This window comes from Notamacropus eugenii, chromosome 1 (assembly GCF_028372415.1).
Source record: "Notamacropus eugenii isolate mMacEug1 chromosome 1, mMacEug1.pri_v2, whole genome shotgun sequence".
Classification (NCBI taxonomy): domain Eukaryota; kingdom Metazoa; phylum Chordata; class Mammalia; order Diprotodontia; family Macropodidae; genus Notamacropus; species Notamacropus eugenii.
In genome coordinates, this window is record NC_092872.1 from 489,714,941 (window position 1) to 489,739,326 (window position 24,386).

General features: G+C 38.1%; 1 protein-coding gene across 1 annotated transcript; it reads right to left on the reverse strand.

Moving 5' to 3' along the window:
* Positions 1 to 2,520: 2,520 nt before the first annotated feature.
* Positions 2,521 to 24,368, reverse strand: PMPCA (peptidase, mitochondrial processing subunit alpha). Its single transcript, XM_072632957.1, has 13 exons — positions 24,234 to 24,368; positions 17,632 to 17,834; positions 17,311 to 17,390; positions 16,204 to 16,286; positions 12,288 to 12,382; positions 11,328 to 11,428; positions 10,229 to 10,492; positions 9,290 to 9,382; positions 9,085 to 9,203; positions 8,830 to 8,920; positions 8,179 to 8,241; positions 3,517 to 3,661; positions 2,521 to 2,828 (listed from the first exon to the last, which is right to left on the reverse strand). The coding sequence occupies exons 1-13, from the start codon at positions 24,296 to 24,298 to the stop codon at positions 2,659 to 2,661; spliced, it is 1,572 nt and encodes a 523-aa protein (XP_072489058.1). The 5' UTR covers positions 24,299 to 24,368; the 3' UTR covers positions 2,521 to 2,658.
* Positions 24,369 to 24,386: the final 18 nt, after the last annotated feature.

The following is a 24,386-nucleotide window of genomic DNA, read 5'->3' on the forward strand; positions in this document are numbered from 1 at the left end:
ATGGAGTAAAAACTACATCAAACTATTCAACAGGGAAAACAAGCAGGGATAGGGGTGGGAGTTAAACCAAGGAGGATAATACTGGAGAGGGAATAGTCAGAAGCAAAACAAACTTCTTGATCCTAAAAGATTAGAGATGGGGGTGGAGACTTAGGGATAAAAATAAAGGGGGCATCTTTAACTGCCTCTTAGAAAACTGGGAAATGAACAAATTGAAGTGTATGAATGTAAGGTAATGGTGATGTAAGGTAAGGTAATGACATCTTTAGATATAGCCACTATATAAATTTTGCTTGACTATGCTTATTGTAAGAATTTTTCCCCCTTTTGCCTCAGTTTGAGGTGGAGGAAGAAGTCAATATTAAGAATAACAATGTCTCAAAAGGAGCTCATTTAAATACCTCTGAAGAGAAGTTTAGAAGACAAGCAGAATGGTTCTGGAAGGAAGAGGTAGATTATATACTTTAAAAGTCAAGTGGCATGAAATGAAGATTGAGTTTTACATAAAATCCTCTTGGTATTCTTGTGTACGTGGAAATGCTTTTTTGTGTGTTTACACAAAATTTTGAGTTCCAAATTTTCTCCCCATCTCTCCCCTCCCCAAAAGGACAGGTGAAAAGTGAAGCTTACTCTCATCACATATGGCTTAAGGAGGGAATAACATGTACACTCAATTTGGTATAAAAATCTATCTTACATTACAGGAAAGTAGGGGAGGAGGGGACAAGTGGGATGGGGATGACAGAAGGGAGGGCAAATGGGGTAAGGGAGTAACTAGAAGCAAACACTTTTAGTGAGGGACAAGGTCAAAAGAGAGAATAGAATAAATGGGGAGCAGGATAGGATGGAGGGAAATATAGTTAGTCTTACACAACATGATTCTTATGGAAGGTGTTATGGGGTGGGGGGAAAGGAGAGATGGGGAGAAAAACTGGAACTTAAAATTTTGTGGAAATGAATGTTGAAATCTAAAAATAAATAAACTATTAAAAAAAATTAAGCTACAGAGACATAGCTTGGGTGGATAGTATGATCAAGTGAAAGTTTTTTAAAGATGAGAAAGGCCAGACTGGATATATTTCTAAGATGGGGATAAGGGAAGGGTGAGGTGTGATATGAGGGAGGGCATATTGAGGAGGAGGCAGTTGATAATGAATAAGCAAAAAGGCAAACTCAAAGGATGGAACAAAAAAAGTGTTTTTTAAAATTGTTTAATTAGATATACAAATGTACTGTGGATATCTACTATTTGATTTAAAGTTTTGCCTCCTATTATGTGTGGCATAAAACCTGATATGGAGAGAACACTACTAAGCTTTAATGTATGTAACTTAAAATTTTAGGTAAATATAACCATTCTGTACCCTTTTCTTAAGGGGTAAGTGGGATAAGTAGAATGTGTGCTGAAACGATAATTTCTAGCAAAATATGAAATACCTAGCATTGGTCATTTTTAAAAAAATCTATTTGATTTCCTTGAAATGTCAACCACAAACAGTACCACATATGTTATTCCTGTTCAGAAGCCTTTCAAAGAGACCAGGCTTTCTAATTATTAATAAAAAGGTTTGAGGATCCATTCCCTTCTACAGAACAATAAACTACTTCCCCTCCCTAATTCCCATTTCATTTTGAGGGCTGTGTGTATGAGAGTTTAGCATAGAACAGTGACTGCTATTTCAATCAGCCAGGCTGCCTTTTTAAGACATTTTGCATGTAAAAATTATACAGACACTTAATACACCTTTCTTACTCCCAATAATATATAACAAATGATTCCTATGGCTAAGTCTTTCAATTTATTTATTTATTTTTTTTTACAAACTCTGTTACTGTTATTCTATCCAGGCTTAAATAATCCAGAACATATTTACTACTGTTTGGGTCAAGCAGGGCAGTTTCAAGAAAACTTTAAAGTCTTCACTTAATTCACTACCTACACAATCTCAGGAAAGCTGTGTGCTCTTCTAGGTTAGCGGTTTCCAAGGAAGGCTGACTGCCCCAGCCAAGGGCAAGACGAATGCTTTGCTTAAAGCAATACTGCTTGGAAGGAACAAGTGAACGTTTCACATGTAATTTTGAACTTGCTTTCCAGCTCAAAATTAGATCTGAGTACCCTTCTAATTTAGTATTATCTTTGGGAACTTAAGTCAAGTAAGTAGGATTCATTTCTATGCTACGTGATCTCTGGTGAAGTGGAAGGAAAAACCATACTTCATATTATTATCACACAGTTCGATCAGACGGGATAAAACCAACGTTCTTCTTACCTGATTTAGGACATCGATCTCAAAGTGGTTCCTGCATATCATTTAAAAGAACAAGATTCATGCTAAGTATTGATCCATCTCTAACACTGTAGATTATTCTTTAGCTGTTAGCAACCTCTTCTTTAACTTGAAGAGAGGAACATTATGCACTTAAGTGGTGAAACGTTTAATCCAGTGACCATCATACTTAATGTTGAGGGAGTTAAAATTGAGCTGTGTGGTCTGGAAAGGTTTAAATTAGTTCATTTAATTTCAGAGAATAGTCCCATATGTTTTATTCCATATAATTAAACATCTTTTTTTGTACTAAATTACAACAATCCCAAGAATAATACATAAAAAACATGCTCCCCTGGATTCTCAGGGTGGTTTAGGCTTTCCGAGTTCCTCATCGGAAAAGCCTATACATTCTCGGCAGTCGTCCATCTTTACTAGCTAGTGCTGCTTGAATGTGTTCATATGTTGGCAGGTCTGTCAAGTCTCCCAGGGCAGCTACTGAAGGTTTACCCCGAAGCATTTTAGTTGCTACTCTCTTGATGTCATCTGATTTCACATTACCTAGGATAGAGGAAAACAGGAATTTTGAAAATGACTTTGCTCTGAATGTACTTTTGCTTAAACTAGAGATGCTGTTTTCAAGATCAAATCATTTTGAGGACAATAAACAAATTAAGAGAGAGTTCACAAAGACCTAACGAGAAGAAAATTCCCATGGGTTAAGAAGCAGTTAAAAGTTGTTTGTACTACAATGAATTGGCAGAGAAAGGGTTAGGCCAGTTGGTGGCTCAGTATCTGCTCTAATTAAAATACCCTACTCATATCCCATGGCATCTAGGTGATGCAGTAGATAGAGCGCCAGGCCTGAAATCAAAGACAGACTCATCTTCCTGAGTTCAAATATGGCTGCAGACTAAGCTGTTTGACTCTGAGTAAATCACTTTAACCCTGGTTTGCCCTGAAACGACTGAACAACAACAACCTTAAAGCAACAAGTTTCAACCCCTTCAGTGACAGATGGGTTGGTAATGGTCTACTTAATAAACTACTTAAAGGATATAAAGCTCTCTGGCAATGAGTTCTGTATATAGTAGGTACTCCACTAATGTTTAATGCTAGAGGATGAGGATGAAAAATCATGTAAAGTTCCTTTTTTGAAGGTCAAACGAGAATTTAGTATGACAACAATGGCTCTGTAATAATCCTTTGAGGTAGTGTAACCATAACAGAGATGTAGATGTCTACTTACGAATGAGGGCACACAATTCATGAGGTAGTTTTCTGGAGTTTGTTGCCAGCACCTGCCTCCCTACATCCTCAAAAATTACAGGTCTGGATTCTAGGTTCATCATGAGCATGGACATAAGTTGTGTCTTGGCTCTCTCAAGCTCCACCTAGATGTTTAAATAACCATTTCAAAAGATTTTATGAATATTAGCCATGCATGTGAAAATTTATCAATACTGAATACAATCAACTTTTGCCTATTCATTTATGTTTACAATTGAGAGTATACAAGGACTGCAAAAGATGGGAATATTTTCCTGAGTTGAAAATCACGAAAACATAGGATTGATTTGATTTCACCAATGCCCATGTTTACAAAATTAAGACAGGGTTCCCACTGCCCTCTCCCCCCACCCTTCCTTAACAAATTCTGATAATATTTGTTCTTTTGAACTATGACACTGATAATTCCTCAAATATCCTGGTCTCAATTCCTATGACCTTTAACTTTATTTCACATCAAGGATTGCCATATCTTAATTCTCATTATTACCCATACCAAAATGCCTCCATAATAATTCTGAACTCTGAAATTTCTTCCTCTGATCATGACTTACTGCTTTTTTACCTCCCTTTGTGCTTCATTCCTCCCCAGTACTGTTCTCTCGCCTTGGCCTCTAATCCTGTTTTTCCAGTCGATCATGATTACTCTGCCTTTACTGTTCCCTTCACAATCCTCCCCTAGAGCTGGCCAGCTCACCCATACACACTATCCTGAATCCCAGTCTCTACCCTTGGTCCTACTGGTATTCATGACTTACTGAAAGACTACAGAAAGTAACAACTGGTTATCTAACTTTCATCAGGTCCTTAGTGCTACAAGGTCTTCTTTTTAATCTTCCACCATTATCTATGACACAAGGGTAGAGGCAGTTCCTTTTTTTCTCCTCCAACCTGAGAGAAGACCTCACCTTCTCCTTCAAGAAAAACGAGGACATAACTCTTCAAAATCCTCATATTCTCTCTTACTTCGTCCCAGTCTCTGACAAGGTCCCTTTTTTGTACAAAGGCCACCAACTCATCCACTTGTGCTAGTGAGATATGGTGGAAAAAGTACTTCCTCTGGAATTAGAGGATCTAGAATAAAACCCACCTCTGATACTTACTTCCTATGTCAAAGTGGGCAAGTTCCTTAACCTGCCTGGTATCTTCATTTCCTCATGTATAAAACGAGAGGCTAATACACAACTTGTCCTTTCCAGCTCTAAACTGATAATCCTAAACCTTACATCTCATTCCCCTTGTCTCCTTTCCATTTGAAAGACTCCATCTCATGTTCAGTCTTTCCTTTTCTAGTGGCTCCCTCCTTGCTGCTATACAAACATTCATTCAGGTCTCCCCCAACCTTTAGAAGCCTTTCACTTGACCCTGTCATCCCCTCAATATATTCTTACATCACTTCTTACTTTCACAGCCAAACTCCTATAAAAAGTGTTTTAAATTCACGTTGTCTTGATGTCTTCACCTCCTACTCACTTTGTGACAGGTTTCCAACCATACCACTGTACTGAAACTTCTACATCCAAGGTTATGAATGAGCTCAATTGCTGAATCGAATGGCCTTTCAGAGTTCTCTTCCTTCTTGATCCCTTGTATGGCTTCTGTTGCTGTTGACCATTCTCAGCTACTAGACACTCTCTCTTCCCTTAACTTCCATACCACTCGTCTTTCCTCTTACCTTTTTGACTACTGGCTTCATGACTGGATAATCATTTGTGTTCTATCTACTAAATGTGGGTACCTCTGTCCTAGTCCCTCTTTTTCTTCTTAGTAATCCATCAGACCCCATAGCTTCTACTATCATTCAGCTGCAGATGACTCCCAAATCTATACATTCAGCCCTACTCTCTGCAACTCTAATCCAACCTCACCAATTAATTGCTAGACATCTGTACCTGGATGTCCTAGTGGCACCATACACAATACACCTAAAATATAAGTAAATTATTTTCCCTCTACATCTGTTACCCTCTTCCAAACTTGGCTATTTGAGTTAAGAATACCACCACTTTCCTAGTCACCCAAATTTACAATCTCAAAAGTCATTTGATTTAACTCTTTTCTCTCATTCTTAATATATCCAATTAGTTGCCAAGTCTGGTCAATTCTATCTGAATAAAAAGTTTCTCATTTATCTCTCCTTTCAACTTACATAGAATCCCCCTCATCATCTTTGACCTGGACTGTTTAAAAACATTTAAAATTTTTTTTCTCAATTACAATGAAAATTTTTTTCTTTTATAAATTTTTATTCATTTTAAACTTAAATACAAAACTAGGGGAAAAAACCATTTCCATGTATACAGCAGAACATAAGAGAAGATTCAATATAAAACAATAAATTTCCATTTCAAGACAATCTATATAATAAATGCTATACATATTGTTTTCAAAGCTATCCAGCTTTTCTTTACCTCCTTCTAGGTTTTCTTTTGTTCTCTGCTGCGCTTCTTTTACTTTATTTTTTTCTGCCCCCCTCCTCAACCTTCCCTACACTAAAGAAAGTTAAAATTAAATGTACGTGTGTGTGTGTATATATGTATACAGACACAGAGATATCTACATACATACCCATACACACATACATATAGACTCTACTATGCCTATTTCCACTTGTTATCTCTTTCTCTGGAGGTAGACAGTATCTTCCTTCATGTTTTTCTCATGGCTTTTTAAACCTTTTCCACTTGAGAATCCTTTAATGCTTCTTAAATTGGGAGGGTCAAGACCCCACATGGGATAAATCAACCAAGCTCATCATTTCCTATACTCTAGCAATATTCCAACACAATCACCTCTTATCTAAGAGACTGTCTATGAAGATTCTTTCCCCAATTTTCTGCATTCCTTCTATTCTTGGCTACACCGGCTTTATTTATGCAAGAAATTTCTAACTTAAAATAAACATAACTATCAATTTTACACTTCAACAATGCTCTCGTCTTATAAAATAGTTTAAGGTCTGATATTGCTGAATCTCTTTCCTTTAAATCTTTTCTCCCTAGTTTCTGTGAAATTCCTGAACTTTTGTTCTTCCAAATGAACTTTGCTATTTTTTTCTAACTCAATTATCTCCACAGGTCTACTATATCTAACGTTTCTAAAATTCTATTTATCTCCTTAACTTCCTTTTTTGTTTATTTTATGTTTAGATTTATCTAGTCCTAAGAGAGGAACACTGATGTCTTCCATTGTCATAATTTCATTTTTTCCTATAACTCATTTAACTTTTCCTTTGAGAATATGGATTCTAAGCCATTTGGTGCCTATATGTTTAAGTATTCATATTACTTCATTGTGTATGGCTAACTAAATTAAACTAATAATAAGAGATTCAACTTCAGATGCTTTATGAAGCTTTGTAAATGAAAAATGAGCCACCACATTTACCTGTCTAGGATCACAGGATTTGCCCTTCACCATCTAAGTCCAATCTACCTTCATATTACTTTCCTTCACACACTCCAGGTAAACTGGACTAACAATCTATTTCTTGGCTCCATCTTTGAATAGACTGTCCATCCTTTATGACTAGAGTGCACTCACATCTTAACTTCATCCTCTCTGAAATCATCTTACATGCCTCATATGTGAAGCCTTTCCTTATCCCCCAACTCAGTGTTCTCCCTCCTGAAGTTACCTTATTTACTTACATGTGTTATATTTTCTTAGTAGAACAAAAGCTCACAAGGACAGGGACTATTTTTATTTTGTACTTGTATCCAAAATGCCTATCATAATGCTTGTATATAAGCTCTTAATGGGTATTTATTAAGTTGAATTACTCAAAAAAAAAGCTGGGTCATTACCTTTAAAAGAACTCCCAAAAAGGCAATTGAGGGGGCAAACTTTCACTTATCAGATAGAAAAATCTGTCTTGTTTTCTCTTGTACCTCTATAATGTTTTCCTGAGTGTCTAAGATCAAGGTGCACTATAAGAAGGGGGCAGTTAGATGATGGGGGAACAAAGCTGACTTACTGCACTTCAATTTTTAGTTTTTCTATCAGAAGCAAAACTAGGTTCAAGATGGCTCAATATCTTGAGTGTATGATGTTACAAAATATCAAGGATGGTTCCTTTTATGACTACAGTTTGCATAATGATATCATCTTTGCAGAGGGACTTTTTCTTTAGTATAAAAGTTTCACAGGCAATTTGGGATAGAGGAAAGGAGACAAGTTAGAAAAGACTCTCCAAGAAACCGGAAAGCTGTCAAAATCCTAAGAAAAAATAGCAGTTCAATATTCTACAGCTGTTTTTTATTGATTTTCTGTTCTATGAATTTTTACAAGTAAAATCATGTTATCTAGTTTGATTCAGTGAAATTATGTACAGAGGCATTCTATTTCTCAGTTTTAAGCAAATAAACTGAGTGAAAAATAAATACTAGTGAATATTATTTTTGATGTACAAATTATGTATAACCACAAATCTAATGTTTCAATTATACTTCATCCTCTTTGCTATCTGCTGCTTATTTACATTTAACATTCAAATTGAGCAACAACATGTGTTTGGAGTGGTAAGAACAACGTCTCTGCCTTCAGCGTTACTCTAACAGCCACTGTGTTGTGTTGCAGCTGACTTCTCCAATCGCAGGATATGGAGAAAAGCATGACTTACCTCACCCACAGCTCCACCCATTAAAATAAATTCCCTTGTAATGATTTCTACCATTTCTCGAACCTAAAAAAGAACATGATGTTGGAAATAATCATTAAAAAGCAATGGTTTATTCTTTAAATAGTTAAGTAATCTTAATAACATCCCTAAATGCAATCTAAAAGTTCAACTTTTCACTGTATAACTAACATTTGCCCAATACTTCAGTTTACAAAGTATTTTGCCAAAATATGTGATTTTATATGATAATCAAATTACCCTATAAAATGTGTGTGCACATACTTAAGACACATATACACTCCTATCTCCATATATTATCAACTCTTCCCTACATATAAAGATAATAAAGCACAATGAAGTTAAGTAATTTTTCTTGAAGGTCAGAAAGCTAATAAATGGTGGAGCTGAAAATTAAGTGTAAATCTTTTAATTTCCAAGTCCAGTGTTCTTTCCCTTACAACACAGTTGCTTTGCTATATTTCAAAGGGACTCCCTAGGAAAGCTACAGATAGGTCATATAAGTACTGAATAATGTATTTTAGTATTACAATCATCTTGGCTGACTAAATTAAACTAATAAAAATTAATAAAATATTGAGCCTCAGATGCTTTATGAAGCTTTGGAAATGAAAAATGAGCCACCACATTTACCTGTCTAGGATCAGCACTAGCATGAATACATAAGAGGCCTGTATCTTCATAACTGTGGTGATAGGAGGTTGCATTATACATCCAATGGTGCCTATGAACAGAAACCCAAATTTTAATGTGAGTGCTGGTTTTGTCAAACACAAAATGTGCACGTGAGAAAATAAAACCTCCAAGGTAAGATCAGTGTCCTAAAATGCAATTATTCACTTTGGCTTAATAACCTTGAGAAAAAGTTCTTCTAAGATTCCCACCAACCTGTTTAGCACATTGAGATAGAGTCTGGTAAACATTCCCTTTCCTGGTCCACCAGCTGAAAAAGAACCTCCTCCTCCCATCATCATGTTTAACACTGCAAAAGGGATGAAATCTTCCTCCTGCGAAGATTGGAGAAAAAGAACCAAATCAGTGAGTGGATTAAACATTCAGCAACACAAATTTAGGCATAGTCCTTAACACTTACCAAAAAAGAACAGCTCTCAAGTCCTATCATGATATGTGTGAGTTCAGGAATTGGCGTGGGCCCTAGACTCACATCTGACATGTCTCTTTCCATCTGTGAGGAACACAAGTACAAATGAATAAGGTATGTCTTAATAACAACTAGGTCTTACAAACAAGAGGGGGTGAATAAAATGCTCATAATCTGAGCCACTTTAAATAGACCCAAGTTGAAATGGTATTTTTAGAGATCATGAGTAAATTTCAGTAAATACATCTACATCAAACTTTAAAACTTTTAAAGTCTCTACTGAAAAGACTTACCAACAATATAATAGTATGATGGAAAAAGTCCTAGATTACAGATCAAAAGACCCAGGTTCTAAGATCACCTGAACAATGAACAGCTGTCTAACCTCAGTTTCCTCATTTGTAAAACCCTGTTGATATCAGAGGTTTATGACAAATGTGAAGTCCTTCATAAAGTGCTATATATATCATTTCTCTGATGGCATGGTCTTCTTTGGAAACAAAAGACAAACACAATAATATATATGCGTAAGTAGTTAGTAGTTTAGCCATCAATACTACATGGATATAACTCCTACAAATTTCAATACTAAGTAAAATTCACTTCCAAAGGTGCAACTAATTTTTACTTCTTTTGATGAAATTTCCTAAGTTTTAATGAGAGCAATTTCTGGATCTACTTTCTCCTATCTCTTTCCTCAGAATTAAACCATCTCCTATAATCAAGAAAAATTTTTTTAGCAAAATAAGTTATAATATTCAGTAGTGACTAAATCTAAGAATGCATGCACCATTCTGTACTTATAGTTCACTACCTCTTAATTTTCAATTTCTTAGCAACACATCTTAAAAAGTAACAGGTCAGAGAGCAATTTAAAGGTTTTACGATGCTACTGAAAAGTTATAATTTGATAGTTCACTCTGGCATTACCTTAATAATCCCTCCAGTATACTGTGCAATAGATCTGTCAACATCCTTGACCTGCTCACTACTCCAAACCGGATTTATTCCAAGGAGGTATTTTCTGGCACATTCCACTAATTGCTCATGTTCTATCCCTACACCAGCCAGTACCATCCGGTCAGGAGTGTAGTAGTTTCTCAGGTATGAATGGAGTACTTTTCGATCAATTTTGGGAATATTTTCTACTGGACAGAAACGGTGGAGACCCACTGTATTTTCCCTGTATGCAGCCTGATAAAAGAAGAGACAAATGAGGAACTGAATAGGAATCAGTGCTTTGTTTGCCCAAATGTCAAAATAAACCTTCCCCCTTTTCTGACTTTTATCATTACAATGCATTTGAGAAAATATTGTATGTATAGCATTCTCTATTTCTAGTATATGAGATATATTTAGAACAGTTTTTCAAGTCTATCTAACAGAGTAATAACCTACTTATGTATAGTTAACATTTCAAAAACCTGTGATGGCCTAAGACTCCTTTCACCTATGCAAGTCATAACCATTCTATGCTACAACATGGCATGTTAAGACAGGTAAGAATTTTCATGGGTTTTTGTGACCAAAAACCATTGATCACCTAGTGATCAACCTTCAGGCGATGACCTTCTCTGAGTTTAGGTAGGCTGATCCTTACATGATAGAAATACACACATTCCACCAGAAGGCCTGTATTTGAAGCCCTTTTAACTTCAAAGAATCTTTCAAAGATTGTACTCAACTGTAATAATTTCTGAGAACTCAATTTTTATACCATGATAAGGCATCTGAGTAGGTCTTTGGTAGAAGCATGTGTTATCAATACAATGACTGAATCTACTTCTCCAGATGAAAATGTTAAAACGAAATGTTTTTGAAGGAAGTAGTTTTAAGGACAAATAAAAAGAAGTTTTTGAGTTTTTCATATAAGAAGTTGAATAATTTAATTTCAAGAAAGTTTTGATTTCTTATGTGGATAATAGATCTGCCATGGAAATACAGGCATAAACTATCAAACTGTCCTTTGGTGTTAACAAGATAAAGAGTACATGCCATATGGGTCTAACCCAAGTGTGGCTTATCTTACTTCATGAATCATCTCTGTGAGAAGTGGCTCCGGATCAGGTCTCATATTTAGGTCCTCTAATTCAAACTGGACAGCCATTCGAGTCATATCAATTTCTTCATCTACAAAAACACAGAGAATTCAAAGCATAAAAGCCCCTATCCTAAATCTAAGAAAAGGGATAAGAGTAAGAAGCTAACTCATTTGTACAAAGAAATATAGTATTAAGAGAAGTCAAATGACATGTTATTTAATTTCTGGGTTCTCCAACTATGTGGCTATGTGCTCCAGACACAGACACAGAGCACAAAGTATTTCATGTGGTATCAGAAGAACAGCAGTGAACTAGGGCCTATTCTACTTCTAGCTCTGTCCCTACCTACCTATACGACCATAAGCAAATCAACTTCTTTCTGCCTCACTTTCTTCACTTGTAATGTCAGGATATTACCTGTATATCTTAACTCATGGGATTACTGAAGACTGAAATGAAATGATGAATGGGAAAGTCCTTTAAAGTGCTGTGCATAATTAAGTAATAACAGCAGGATCAATCTTGTCAACATATCAAAGATCTATGATTTCAGTGCTATGAAAACCTCTTCTACAAAAAAAGATTAGGAGCTATCTATAATTAGGAAGAGAAGTCTAAGAAAGGTTTTAAAGTCAAGATCAAATTGAATCTTGTGGTCACATCTCAGTCATAGTATGTAAAAATAGCCTTTTAAATAAAAGGACTAAACCAACAAATAAATAGATCTATTTAATTAATAAAATCTAAGGAACTACTCTATTACTAATTATCACATCACAAATCATTTCTTTTCATCTGGTTTACTTGCAATTTTTGCATAAAGGCACTGTCTATATTGCTGTCTTCCTTAGAAAATAATGGCTTTTTTCATACTATGCTGTGTAATAGTAGATTACTCATACAAACTGATGTTGTTTGGCTCCTCAAGAAGTGCCAGAGCACCATACCTGATAACTTTGGTTGCAATACTACGTCAGCTAATAAGCCAACTACGGTATCCAGTCCTTTGGTATCAGCAGACACAGCATACATGGTAGTATCCCTGAAAAACCACAAATTATTTTTGCATGGAATTTGTGATGAAAAAATGACTTGGATTTGGGATGGTTATATTTAGCTTTTTAAGTTGTCACTTAGGATGAAACATCCTAGAGAGAATCAACTATTTCTGCAGAAGTAGTCTCATTCTCAGCAATAAAATTATTTATTAGGTCAAAACTGAAAGGTGTCAGTAAATATTGATGGTATTTTAAAGAACACTGGCACATTCTATTTCTTTCTATCAACTAAGATATTTTCATCTTGTACCTTAAACAGTCACTGGTTAAAATTGATGAAGAACGTGTATTAGGTGGTAAGTGGAAGGGATAGAGAAGAAATGCAAGCCACAATCTTGAGTGGTTGAGGAGACAGTGAACTGACAAATCTGGCTGAGTAGAAAGTTAATGTTACAGAGTAGAATGGAAGAAGACAAATTTTGAAAGGACTTGAATCTGAATGCTCAGTCTGAGTATAAATTTTATCATGGAGGCAGTTAGGAGTCATTGAAATTATGAATCAAGAGAAACTTATTTTGATACACTGATAACCATTTTATAACTTTCCTTCTTGTACTTTATGTTTGAGCCTCACTGATGTGTGGTATAATTATTTTGTCTCTCCTACCCCATGTAATTTCTAACTTAGGCAGGGTCTACTACATATTACTCTGAAAACTTTGTGGTACAGCGCCAAGATGGCGGAGTAGAAGCACAGACCTGCTTTAACTATCCCCCCATAGCCAATAAAATACCTGTAAAAAATGACTCTAAACAAGTTCTAGAGCAGCAGAAGCCACAAAATGACAGAGAGAGATTTCCAGTTCAAGGCAGCCTCAAAGGCTGACAGGAAAGGTCTATTGTACCAGGCCTGGAGTGGAATGCAGCCCAGTCTTGGCTGTGGTTCAGCAGGGACATGACTGGAGCAGGCTTCAGGGCACAGAATCACAGACAGCAGCTGCAGTTCCCAGATTATTCAACCCACAAAAGCCTAAGACAGCTTCAAAGGTCAGTGAGAATACTCTTTCACCTGGGTGAGAAGGCAGCAGGGTCCAGTTCTAGCCCCGGCCCCAGGGCAGTGGCAGCCACTGCGGAAGCTACGTCCACTTTTGGAGCTCTCAGCCTAAAGACCCTGAGGGAACTGAGCAGCTGATCTGGGTCTGAGCCCTGAGTGGCGGTCCTGGGGTGAGGAGGATCACTCGTGTGGTAGAGGGTGGAGGCTCTGGAGAGGGAATTCTACTCATAGAGCCTGGGCAGAAAAGCTTGTGGTTGTTCCCAGATCAGAGTGCAGGCCAGGAGAAGAGTAAACTCTTCTCCCTTGACTGTGCCACCCTGGAGGAACTAAGAACTTACAGATCCCTAGAGTATACACTCCACTTGACAAAGGACTCAAAAGTGAAGTAAAAGGCTGGGAAAATGCCCCCAAAAAGGAGAAAAAAATAAGACTATAGAAGGTTACTTTCTTGGTGAGAGGTATTTTCTTCCATTCTTTCAATTGAGGAAGAACAAAGCATACCATCAGAGGAAGACATAAAAGTCAAGGCTTCTTCATCCAAAACCTCCAAAAAAAAAATATGCAATGGTCTCAGACCATGGAACAGCTCAAAAAGGATTTTGAAAACCAAGTAAGAAAAGTGGAGGAAAAATTGGGAAGAGAAATGAGAGCAATACAAGAAAATCATGAAAACCAAGTCAACAGTTTGCCAAAGGGGACCCAAAAAAATGCTGAAGAAAATGACACCTTTAAAAATAGAGTAACTCAAATGGCAAAAGAGGCCCAAAAAGCCAATGAGAAGAATACTTTAAAAAGCAGAATTAGCCAAATGGAAAAGGAGGTTCAAAAGCTTACTGAAGAAAATAGTTCTTTGAAAATTAGAATGCAGCAGATGGAAGCTAATGACTTTATGAGAAACCAAGAAATTACAAAACAAAACCAAAAAAATGAAAAAATAGAAGACAATGTGAAATATCTCAGTGGAAAAACAACGGACCTGGAAAACAGATCCAGGAAAGACAATTTAAAAATTATGGGACTACCTGAAAGCCTTGATCAAAAAAAGAGCCTAGACATCATCTTTCATGAAATTATCAAGGAAAACTGCCCTGATATTCTAGAACTAGAGGATAAAGTAAATATTGAAAGAATCCACTGGTCACCTCCTGAAAGAGATCCAAAAAGAGAAACTCTTAGGAATATTGTAGCCAAATTCCAGAGTTCCCAGGTCAAAGAGAAAATATTGCAAGCAGCCAGAAAGAAACACTTTGAGTATTGTGGAAATACTATCAGAATAACACAAGATCTAGCAGCTTCTACATTAAGGGATCAAAGGGCTTGGAATATGATCTTCCAGAAGTCAAAGGAACGAGGATTAAAACCAAGAATCACCTACCCAGCAAAAATGAGTATAATACTTCAGGGGGAAAATTGGTCATTCAATGAGATAGAGGACTTTCAAGCATTCTTGATGAAAAAACCAGAGCTGAAAAGAAAATTTGACTTTCAAACACAAAAATCCAGAGAAGGATGAAAAGGTAAATAGGAAAGAGAAATCATAAGGGACTTACTAGAGTTGAACTGTTTACATTCCTACATGGAAAGATAGCATTTGTAACTTTTCGCAATATTTGGGTAGCTGGAGGGATTATATACAGATAGAGGGCACAAGAGTGAGTTGAACAGGAAGGGATGATATCTAAAAAAATTAAAGACTGAGAGAGGAATATATTGGGAGGAGAAAGGGAGAAATGGAATGGGGCAAATTATCTCTCATAAAAGAGGCAAGTAAAAGACTTTTCCGTGGAGGGAAAAAGGGGGGAGGTGAGAGAGAAAACATGAAGCTTACTCTCATCACATCTGACTTAAGGAAGGAATAAAATGCACACTCATTTTGGTATGAAAACCTGTCTTACAATACAGGAAAGTTGGGGAGAAGGGGATAAGCAGGGTGGGGGGGATGATGGAAGGGAGGGCAATGGGAGGAGGGAGCAATTAGAAGTCAACACTCTTGGGGAGGGACAAGGTCAAAAGAGAGAACAGAATAAATGGGGGCAGGATAGAATGGAGGAAAATATAGTTAGTCTTTCACAACATGACTATCATGGAAGTCTTTTGCATAATTACATATGTATAGACTATACTGAATTGCCTGACTTCTCTGGGGATGGGTGGGAAGGGAGAGAAGTTGGAAGTCAGAGTTTTAGGAATGAATGCTGAGAATAGTTTTTGCATACAACTGGGCAATAAGAAATACAGGTAATAGGGTATAGAAATCTATCTTGCCCTACAAGAAAAGAGAGAAGATAGAGATAAGGGAAGGGAGGGGTGTGATAGAAGGGAGGGCAGATTGGGGGAAGGAGTAATCAGAATGCATGGTGTCTTGGTGTGGGGGGAGGGGAGAGATGTGGAGAAAATTCAGAACTCAAAATCTTGTGGAAATGAATGCTGAAAATTAAAATTAAATAAATTTTAAAAAAAAGAAAACTTTGTGGCATTGTCAAGGGTACTATAAAAGAAAAAACTATAATTTTGCAAGATGATCAGTCATGACCTCTTGCAGTCCCATCTATTTCTAAATCTATGAATCTCTGATCATTATCTTAGGTGAAACTAAGCATTATTTAAAGTGACCTTTCTATTAATAAAAATAAAAGGAGACATATGACTCTCTACTAGACAGTTTGGCTTAGTATTTTTGGGGGAAAGTGCTTTTTGAAAGGAATATTTATCTGGGGGAACAGATAGGAAGTATTTATTATGTTAAGAAAAAACAAGCTGCGTTAAAAAGAAATTCTTTTAAAAATTTATTTTAGGCAGTAGCTGACATACCTTGATGTCTGGCAGTCACAAATTCCCCCATGCTTTTCCAAGGCAAGAAGAATTTCATCTTTGCTGCCATATCTGGAAGTAGACTAGGAAAAAAAACATTCCTTGTGAATTCCTCTTTTTAAAAACAATCCCCTTTTAATTTCAAAGCATATAAAAATAGTGAAACCTCTAGGAACAAAAATAATTATCTCCAACTAAACTGCTTCATCCTTTTTGTTTTAATTTAGTGGTTTAATTTGGTTTCTTTGCTGATTTTCTTTGGCTTTCTTTGCTGAGATGAAAATTATGTCCAGATATATCCTTCCTACTTCACCAAAGTTGTTTTAACCTATAAACATCTACTTCTTTACTGTTATTACAATCTGGCTGGATAATCAACCAAACAGTAAATATTTACTAAGTACTTACTATATGGTAAGCTTTGTGGCAGGCCCTGGAGATACAAAGACAAAAATGAAAGTCCCTGCCCTCAAAGGGTTCCCCTTAAATTCTATTAAGGAACACAAGAAGAACATACTTAAGTACATCCAAACAACATACCAAATGAATACTAAATAATTTTGGAAAAAAGGGGACGGAGCACGGAGAACTAGAAGCTGGGAGTATAAAAGAAGACTTCATGCAGAATGTAGTACTTGAGCAGTTCTGAATGAAACCAGGAATTCTAAGAGGCCAACGTAAAGAGAAAGTAGATTTCAGACACAAGGGATAGTATGTCATGCGTGAGGCACAGCAAAGCCAGTTTGGCTGGCCTACAGAAAGTGAAAAAAGAGAAGAATGTATATTAAGATAAGAAAGGTAGGTCAGGGCCCATGTCGTGAAGAGTTTTAAAAGCCAAACTTGATCAACTTCTATTTGAGGAGAGAGGGGGCCACTGGAATTTACTGTGTAGGGAAATGATATAATCAGACTTATACTTTAGGAAAATCACTTTGGTAGCTGTGTTTAGGAGTGACAGGAGAGAGAAGAAACTTAAAGCATGAAGAACAGTTAGGAAGCTATTGCAATAATCAAGGCAAAAGGTGAGGAGGCCTTGATAGTCAGACTATCTCAGACTCAATAACCCTCTATAAACACTTTTTCCTAAATTACAAGCCAGATACTGACCGAAAATGCAAGTTTTTCCAAAAAGTGAGCAATCCCACCAACATATTTTGCTTCATATCTTGATCCTGAATTAATCAGAACTGATAAAAAAAGAAGAAAAAATTAAGAAATTATACCAGAATTTATAGAAAGAACAAAAGAGAAAAAATTTCCTAAAATAATTAATGACTTTAACTATGACTAAATCAAACAATCCTTTCCATTTTTACTCTGTCCAGTAAATAAGGCATATAGTCCATACAATTAACTGTTTACTAGAAGGCACTTATGTACAAACTAAATGAGACAAATAATTGGCCATTGACCAGCAAAGGTACTTACTTCCTACTGTACAAAATTGCCCAAATTTATTTTGGGATGCGACACGAAGTCCATTCTCCAATGTTGTGACTTTGGTTTCAAATTTTTCCTGTCCATCAACTGTTGCAAAAACAGGTTTGGGCACTCCAGGCAAGGGAGAAGAGAGAGGAATGTTGGGGTATACACCGCCACTACTAAACCGTCTGTATGCAGTCAGTCCAAACCTAAAGCAGGGATGCATATTCAATTAAAATAGTAGTCACTTGTGATACTACAAATAATCAGTGATAGTCATCTTTATGCAGATGATATATGCATGATTAAGATTTTCCTTTCTAAAGGATATTACAAACATTCCTGTAACCTAAGGGAACAACCATTAGATCAGGAATCAGGAAACCTAATTTTAAATCCTAGCTCTGGCACTTAAGAATATGACCATGAGCAAATCAGATCACCTCTCTAAACCTGAGTTTCCTCACCCATAAAAAGGAACAGTAGTTGTACAAATTACCTCAATAAGGAAAGTGCTTTTTAAACCATAAAGCATAAATATAAATTAGTGAGTTTTTATTTGAGGCAGTGCATTAACAGTGTAAACAACACTGAATTTGGAGTTAGAGGAACATATCTGGAGTATTGGGTCCTTGGTGAGAATGTTCAGAGGAGGGCAAACCATGTTGGGCTCATGCTACATGAAGATCAGTTGGAGAAGTGAATACTTAAGGGAGAGATAATAATTGCCATTAACTATAAGTATGTGAAGAGTTAGGACAAGAAAAAGGATTAGATTTGTTCTACTTGGTCCAAAAGGCAGAAAAGCAATGGGTGAAGTAGCAGAATACATTTAGACTTGAGGTAAAGAAAAACAACCAAGTTCTCCAAAAGTGAATTGGGCTGCAGTGAGAGAAGTAGGTTCTACCTCATGGACCTTCAAACAAAAGCTGGATGACCACTTGGTCAGGTAAGAGATATGGTTTCCCCACTTCTACTCTCTCTCCACTACAATCCATACTCCAAATACAGCTGCCAAAGTGATATTTCTAAAGCAGAATTGTGACCATGTCTGTTGTCATTCAGGTGTGTCTGACTCATGACCCCATTTGGGGTTTTCTGCACAAAGATAATAGAGTAGTTTGGGTGATTTGCCATTCCTTCACCAGCTCCTTTTACAGATGAAGAACTGAGGCAAACAGGGTAAAGTGACTTACCTGGGGTCATACAGCTAGTAGGTACCTGAGGCCAAATTTAAACTCAACAAGATGAATTTTCCCAACCCTAGGCCTAGCATTCTATCCACTGTGCCATCTAGTGCCCTGTGACCAAGTCACTCCACCGCTGAAGCTCCAGTGGATTTTGGCTCAGTTTGGCTTTCAAGTCTATCACAACCTGGCTCTGATGTACCTTTCCAGGCTTATTTCACATTACTCTCCTTTATGAATTCACCATCCTACCTAAACTGACCTGCTTCCTGTTTTCCACATACATTAAATTTCTGATCTTTGGGCCTTTGCACAGGCTGTCCCATGCCAGGAATGTCCCCCCTCCTCACCTCTTAGAATCCCTAGCATCCTCCAAAGTTCAACTCAAGCACCACCTTTTACATGAAGCCCTACCTGATTTCATCCTCTCACCCTCCAGTCCTGAAGATTTGGCAGTATTATTCTGATCCAATCCCACTCCCCCAAAATTACATTTTATTTACTTTGTATATATTTGCCTCTACTTATAGGAGTACAGCTTGTTTCCTGTGAAAGAGTATAAGCTCCAGGAGGGCAGGAACTATTTTCTTTCTGTCTTTGCATTCCCAGTGCATAGCACAATGCCTACATGGAATAAGGACTTAATCTGTGCTAGACTGATTGAAATTCTGAAGAGAGGATTCTTATGTAGGTAGAAACTGACTAGATGATTTTGGAAGTCGTTTTCAGTTCTGCGATTCCATGTTTATCATTCCTTGACCAGACACATACTACCTGTGTCCCTTTAAATGGAACCTTTCTGAGCTTAATTTTCCTCATCTGCAAAATGAGGTTGGACTAGATGACCTTGAAGATCTCCTTCAATTCCAAATCCTATAATAAATTAGACAATCCATTTATTAGTCTCAATTGAGATCAGAGGAGAGAGTTCCCAAATTGAAAAAATTACAGATCTTTAATGGACTGAAGTATATTTTAAAAATATGGTTTAGATATATTTGTTTGAAATCTCAGTGAGACCTTGTTAAAGAAAAATTTGTGATGAAATAAAGCAAAGATTTTTATATGGTATATAAAACAGATGCCACCATGATCAGTAGTTTAGTGTTAATTACCACAAAAGTTGAGATCAAAATTACTTGAAAAAGTCATTTATGATTTGTGGGTAGCAACCATCTGGTCCCAGTGGCTTCTTCTTTAAATCACAGCAGGGCTGCTCAGGAGCAACAGCTATGGTCACTCTGGAAACTGAAGCAGCCTGAAATGTTAGGAAAAGCACTGGCTCTAGAGCTGATGGATGTCAGGTCAGATACCATATTTGGCATTTACCAGCTATGTTTATTTGTAAAATAAGGGAGTTGGCTTAGATAGGCTCTGAAGTCAGTTCTAGTTCTAGAACTATGATTCCATCATTTCAAATAAACATTCTGACCACATCCTGTGATATACAATGAGAATTCAAAGGCATTCTAGAATCAAATGATATTGCATTCCCCTCCAGCATTATGTAGTAAGTGAAAATTCTTCCTCAATAGTTAAGTCACTAGTCCCTACAATTAAGTTCAAGTTAATTAATATTCCTGAGCGGGAAAGTAGCATAGTGAAAAAAACAATAGTTCAGATATCAGAAACCTTAGATTCAAGTCATAGTTTCACTACTAATTTACTGTGTGACATTATCACCACTTTATTTAGCAATACCTCAGGTTCTTCCTCTGTAAAAGTGAGGGCACTGGGAGAGGAGCTCTTTAGGATTGCTTCTAGTTCAATGTTCTTATGGGTTTGCCTAGAGATCTGTGGCTTTTACGCTCTTCTGAAGGAGGTCAGTGCAACTCAACCTGCCTGCCAAAGAATTTGTTTTAATGTGATGGATGGAGAGCAATCAACTCTGGCAGTTGACTCCCTTATTAACCAAGTCTTTCTTTTTTTTTTTCAGAAGAAAAACAACTTTTTATTCAAGTTTAAAATAGACAGCTACCCTGAGCTGATTTTCCCCCTCAGACTTTTCATTCCAATACAAAAATTCCCATTGTGACCCCACCCCAATCCTTATACAATCCCCTCCCATTTAAATCAAGAGGCTGACTAGCTTGTTCAACTGCTACTGAACAAGAAGCTTCTTCCTTCCCTATATATTCCCCAAATAGGTGAAATCTAACTACTGTTTAAAAATGAGCAAGAGGTTATGTAAAACAAGGAATCTATTGTGTAATATATGTAATGGAATAACTTAAAGGTCCAACATATCTACAACACTGACTTTTCACAAACATTTAGCTTGTGACAGTCTCCACAAATTAAAAAAAATTCCTGTGGGAATGTAGATGATAACAAAGTATGCTACAATAAAGCTTCTTGCCTGGTACGCAGACATTAGTGATGAAAGACAGAGGACACCATCTCCTTGGAATGCCTTGCCATTTTCCTCCTGGCCCAGTTGAAGTTTCCTTTGTTCAAAAAGGTTTGGGTTTGGATGCTTGTTGAGGCTGTGCTGTTTGCAAAGCTACTGGTGTTGGCAAAAGGGCTGGTTTCTCCCACATCACTGGACACTTTGCAAGCTGGTGTGATGCATATCCCAGAAGACCAGGTCTTTTAGAGGGTACTGCTAGAAGGGGAGATTTACTCTTGGGCCCAGAATGTCCTGGTGTTGGAAGGAGTCCTCTAAGTCTACCACCTAATAAAGGAGGCTTAATTGGAGGAAGGAGAGGCTGACCCTGGAAGGAGTTTCCTACCAGGAGTTGCAAGAAGAGGAGGCGATTTGCCCATAGTATGAGATCTCAGCATCAAATTAGCTTCAATCAAAGAATTCACAACTGTAGTTGAAGTATCTGGTGTCTTGACAAAACCTTCCAATTCCTCTTTCCTGGTCTTTAGGTAGACAATGATGGTGTTCAACCCCCTCTAAAGCAAATGTTTTCATTCACTTAGTAGGATGTGGAGATGTTTGGTGCCCAGAGGCAGAGTAGCTTTCACAGAGGACTCCATCTAAGTAGTCATCTGCCAGATGAGCTGCTCTTTGTGAAATTCCAGCACCTTTCTGCTGTCCCTGCTCAGGTAAAATAGTCCCAAATTCCTTAGCAACTAGAGCCAATGCATCCTCCAGGAGCATATGGTGATGTATTGTGATAGACTTGTGAGTGAAATTACGGTGCAAGAGGAGTGTGTTAATTGGACTGTTCGACAAGAATACAAAAGGGAGAACCATCATTTTTCACTTCCTGGAGTGTGTAGATGAGACTCAGATAAATCATTTCCACCACAAGACCATGGTCTTGCAAATGATGACCTATGCTTACTGCATAGTCCCTTTGGTCTTTGGTTGATGGAAAAAATGGTGCAATCTGAAGGCCTTTATCATGTATCTGTTGGTAAAATTGCTGGCAAAGGTTCTCTTTTCGATGGTCCCTACTGTGGTCATCATTTTTATGGGAATATTGGTATCTGTCATAGTTATCTTCACTTTCTTTAGAACAATCATACTCTTTCCCCATTAACTCTTCAAAATACTTTTATCTGCAGCACATCTTTGACCCATGAAGACATTTTAAAGTCCTTTTATATTTGGAGATGCTGCTGCTGGATTTCTCTCCTCCCTTTTGGTAAGAAAGCAGGCAAAAGTCTCCCTCCACCCCTGTCTTTCAAGCAAACCCAGAGCTGGGAGGTGGTGCTACCGGGGCATCAGGCTCCACGCCTCCCTGCTTCGAGAACCTGTCCAGGTCCCAACACTGCTCCCTCCACCAGTAACCAGCAGTCTTACAAAAAAGTGACTGCATCTGAAAGTTTCTGGCACACAGGGGGCATCAGAGAAGGTTTATAGAACTGGACCAAGGAATATAGGTCCAAGACATAAAGTGTAAGAGTGAATAATGACTCATTTAGAGAGCCTACACAGCACCGGTACAAGGGGAAGAAAAAGTTATTAATCAATCAACTGGCTCTCTAACCACATGAGGACACAATCCTCTTAAGTAACTATAGAAATTAAGTAACTTCACAGGAACCATCTGTGAGCATAACTAAGGTAGGACACAATACACTGATGGGTATGACAGAAGAAATAAGAAGACTTTATGACAAAAATATTTGTACTCAGCTTAAATTCCATGACAAGCAGTAGAAAACAAGGGGCAGCCAGAACAATCTCTCAGTTTTCCTCATATGTAAAAGGGGGAATACATTTACACTACCTCTTTCACAGAGTTACATGGAAAAGTATTTCGTATAGTTATACATAATTATGAACTGTTAGGCCCAGCTCTGTCATTTACTCTAAGTGACACAGAAGAAATCATGGCCTTTTAGAGCTGGAAAGAACTTCAAGAATCACCTAGTTCAACTCTTGTAAGTCCAATTTAATTCAACATTTATTAACCACCTACTGCGTATACAGTATTAAATCAGGTGATGGGAGATACAAAGTTTAAACATCACAATCTATGACACAGTTTACAATCTATTATGGAAATAAGTCACATCAATAATAATGCAAAATATCTGGAAAAAATCTGGAAGGGTACAGAACAATACACTAAACGAAGTCCCACATGGATGAAATCACTACCATCTTAGGAGAAAGAAAGAAGGCTTCATGAAGGAGGTTAACTTTTGAGTTAAACTTTGCCCAAGCTGGAAGTGGGGAAGGGGGATATTTCAAGCTTAGAAAATTTTAAGCCATAACGGTAGGGAAAAAGGTTGTTTACAGGGGATCCCATGCAAAACAGTATTACCATTCCTTCTGCAAGAGATAATGGGAAGGTCATTCTAGGCTGAAGGAACTACATGAACACCGGCAAAGGGGTGGGAACGCACAGGGCATATCGAGGAAACCATGGTAAGCAGCGGGCATACGAAGGTATCTATCCGAACCGGACCGGGGCCCTTCTGGACTCACGGAGGTTTTTAACGGGAGATAAACAGCACCTTGGTCGAGAAGGGCGCGCTTGTGGGGAAGCTCAACATGAAAGGCACATAAGCAGAGGAGTTAAAATGCTCAAACTTGGGGCAAGGCCCTGTCGACCCACGTGCCTCCGTTTTCTCCTCCGTTAAACAAGCGGGCTGAACTCCTCTTTGGGCTCTCCCGAGCCTCAATCTAAGTGGTTTACACCTGCTCATGCACAGGATCCTGCTTTCCCATTTGCCCACTTCCACGTGGAAACGGCTCCGATGGGTCCCAGCCTGTCCCGGGCAGGGGAACAGACGAAATGACCCCCGACAGGCTCCGAAAGGGGCAGGTTCCAGAGGGCGGCGCCGCGAGGGCCGGGAGCGAGGGTGCAGTCACTGGCCGGGCCCCTCGGAGCCTCCGTCAGGGTTCCCCCCCGCGGGGCGTGGGGCAGGGCCGGGCAGTCCTGGCCTTTCCCCGCACTTGGCCCCGGTCCCTCCATCTCTGCCCGTCAGGCAGTCCTCGACTCTTCCCCCTCTCACCTCATGCGAGAGCGATCCCAGATGCCCCGTCCACGCAGCACGGTAGCTCCCGCCGCCGCCGCCATCTTGCGCCTCCGCCCAGCGCTTCTGCGGTCACTTCCGCTTCCCCGCCCCCTCCCGGCCACGCCCCCGCGGTCTGGCAGCCAGTCTCCG

Excerpts from the sequence above, each read along its gene's own strand:
- PMPCA (XM_072632957.1), bottom strand. The coding sequence starts at position 24,298 with ATGGCGGCGGCGGCGGGAGCTACCGTGCTGCGTGGACGGGGCATCTGG. Across the intron at positions 9,383-10,228 it reads ATACTGGAGGGATTATTAAG|ATGGAAAGAGACATGTCAGA; the intron begins GTAATGCCAGAG and ends TGTTCCTCACAG. Across the intron at positions 2,829-3,516 it reads TGAATTGTGTGCCCTCATTC|GTAATGTGAAATCAGATGAC; the intron begins GTAAGTAGACAT and ends CCTCTATCCTAG.